This window comes from Lepisma saccharinum, chromosome 2 (assembly GCF_977018435.1).
Source record: "Lepisma saccharinum chromosome 2, izLepSacc3.1, whole genome shotgun sequence".
NCBI lineage: Eukaryota > Metazoa > Arthropoda > Insecta > Zygentoma > Lepismatidae > Lepisma > Lepisma saccharinum.
Genome location: NC_139230.1, coordinates 172281221 through 172283511, shown reverse-complemented (window position 1 = coordinate 172283511; position 2291 = coordinate 172281221). Strand labels below are relative to the sequence as shown.

Sequence of the window (2291 nt, the reverse complement as noted above, 5' to 3'; positions counted from 1 at the left end):
CTGATGACTGAGTTTCCAACCTTGACAAGATAGCCAGTACGAGATTTTGTTTCTACTGCTGTACTCCAACTTGCATCAGTGCATAATTCAAGCTTACCACCTTCACTTGAAAAATTTAATGCATAATTGCACATTCCTTTCAAATATCTATATACTCTTTTTAATGCTGTTGGATGTATTTCCCTTGGATCTTTACTATACCTTGACAATTGACTCACACAAAAAGATATATCTGGTCTTGACCCTACAGATAAATACATAAGTGAGCCTAACATTTGTAAGTACTTTGTTTTATCAACTGGTTTTGACTCTTCAAAATTATGCAAATCTTGGTTCAAATCACCTGGTGTTCTCACTGGATTAATATTTTTGAAATATAACCCTTTTGTGACAACTGATAACCTTCTTCAGTTACAATTATATCCATACCCAAAAATGAACTTAAGCTATTATTCTCTTGAATTACAAAATATTTCTGAATTATTTGCATTATCTTATCTATGCTTTTATTATTTGGACCTACTACCAAAAAATCATCAACATATACCCCTATGTACAAAAGTTCTTGTCCTTTCAGTTTATAGATACAAGGATCACTTTCCAGTCTTTTGAAATCTATTTTGGTGAGAACTTCGTTCAGTTTCTCATTCCAACAAAGACCTGATTGTGGTAACCCATACAAACTTTGTTTTTATGCCTATCATCCATGAACCCTTCTGGTTGTTCCATGTATATTTCTTCCCTTAAATTACCATATAAATATGCAGTTTTTACATCATAGAGTTTTACTTTCATTTTGTAATGTGCTCCCACAGTTAACAATACACGTACTCATTCCATTCTTATTACTGGTGAAAACGAACTCTCATAATCTAAGACCTTCTCTCTGTCCGCAACCAACTGCCACCAATCTTGCTTTTCTTTTGTATATTGTCCCATCCATGTTCTCCTTTGTACTAAATACCCATTTGCTTCTTACAACCTTCATGTTCTCCTCTCTGGGAACTAACATCCAAACATTATGTATTCCAATGCTTGCATCTTTTCATTCATTGCAATCTTCCAATTTTCACTGTACGCTGAACTTATAGCTTCATCGAAAGTTTGTGGTACGATATCTTGAGCAAAATTTGTTTGTTCTCTTGCTTTTATCCTCTCAGATCTTTTCACACCTAGACTTTTAAGTTGATCTTCATTTATTTTCAAATTTTCTTTGTGTCTTGTTTTTAACACTTCGTTTGTTTCTCCTTTCTTCCGTCCACTTCTTTTGGCTCCACTGTTTTCTATGGTTGACTCATCTGTTTGTATTTCTTCTGGTAGATCTTCAGGTGTTAAGTCAAGAAATATGTCCGGTCCTCTTTCTTCTACCTTCGATTCATGCAAATGGACATTGCTGTTTTCATGCTTACTTTCCCTGTCTTCATCATGTTTATACTTCAAGTTGTTGAATTCTAGTTGCTCCTCCAATTTACAATTCATCAGTAAGCCTCCACAGTTTATTTCATTGAACACAACGCTTCTAGCTTCATGTATTTGTTTCGTTTTGGAGTTGTACAGCCTGTATGCTTTCCTTCTTCTGGAATACCCAACAAATATTTTCTTTTCTCCCTTTGGTTGAAATTTGCTTCGACACTTCTTCAGAATGTATCTGTATGCCACACATCCATATACTTTCATATGTTTTACTGTAGGCTTCCTTCCTGTCCATCTTTCCATTGCAGTTTTTGTGCCACCATCCTTGGTAGGGATCAGCGGCGTATACTCTGGGTCACCTAGGTAATCGGAGATGACCCGGCTATAATTTTTTAAAAAGATGTTTTTTTATTTCTTCGCAATATTCTTCCGAACCAATCTTTGATTCACATATTTCTGTGCTCCCAGCGCGCGAATGTTTTCAACCGTTTGCCGCGGAATGTCCGCGAGGCTTTTTCTCCAGCTGGTGGAATCTGGTGACGTCAGGGTGAGATTCCGCCGTCTCCCTTTAAAATCCCTTGACGGGAGGGAGGGAAAGGAAACACTGCTTCTCAGGCGCGGTTATTCCGTGGCAAGGGTAACCTCCTTCTGGAGGAGAGTCCATCTGTCGCACTCTCCACCCCAGAGTCTTTGATGTTCCCTTGGCTGGCACCCTCTTCTGCCATTGTTCCCCGATGGCCTTTGTATCGTAGGTAGGAGCTGTGTTGTTTACGACAGGAAAAATTTTCTGGAAACAGAATTCTGGGTTCACAAATTACGTACTGAAAAGGAAAGTAGAGAAAATACATCTGAAAATGCGCGAGAAACAGGGAAATCTG

The 2291-nt window shown here is 37.9% G+C and overlaps 1 protein-coding gene across 1 annotated transcript; it reads right to left on the bottom strand.

The window, feature by feature from the left end:
- Window positions 1-1005: 1005 nt before the first annotated feature.
- On the bottom strand, window positions 1006-1716 carry LOC145983759 (uncharacterized). The gene has a single exon (XM_083116808.1). The coding sequence runs from the start codon at window positions 1714-1716 to the stop codon at window positions 1006-1008; it is 711 nt and encodes a 236-aa protein (XP_082972934.1).
- Between the last annotated feature and the right edge of the window lie 575 nt (window positions 1717-2291).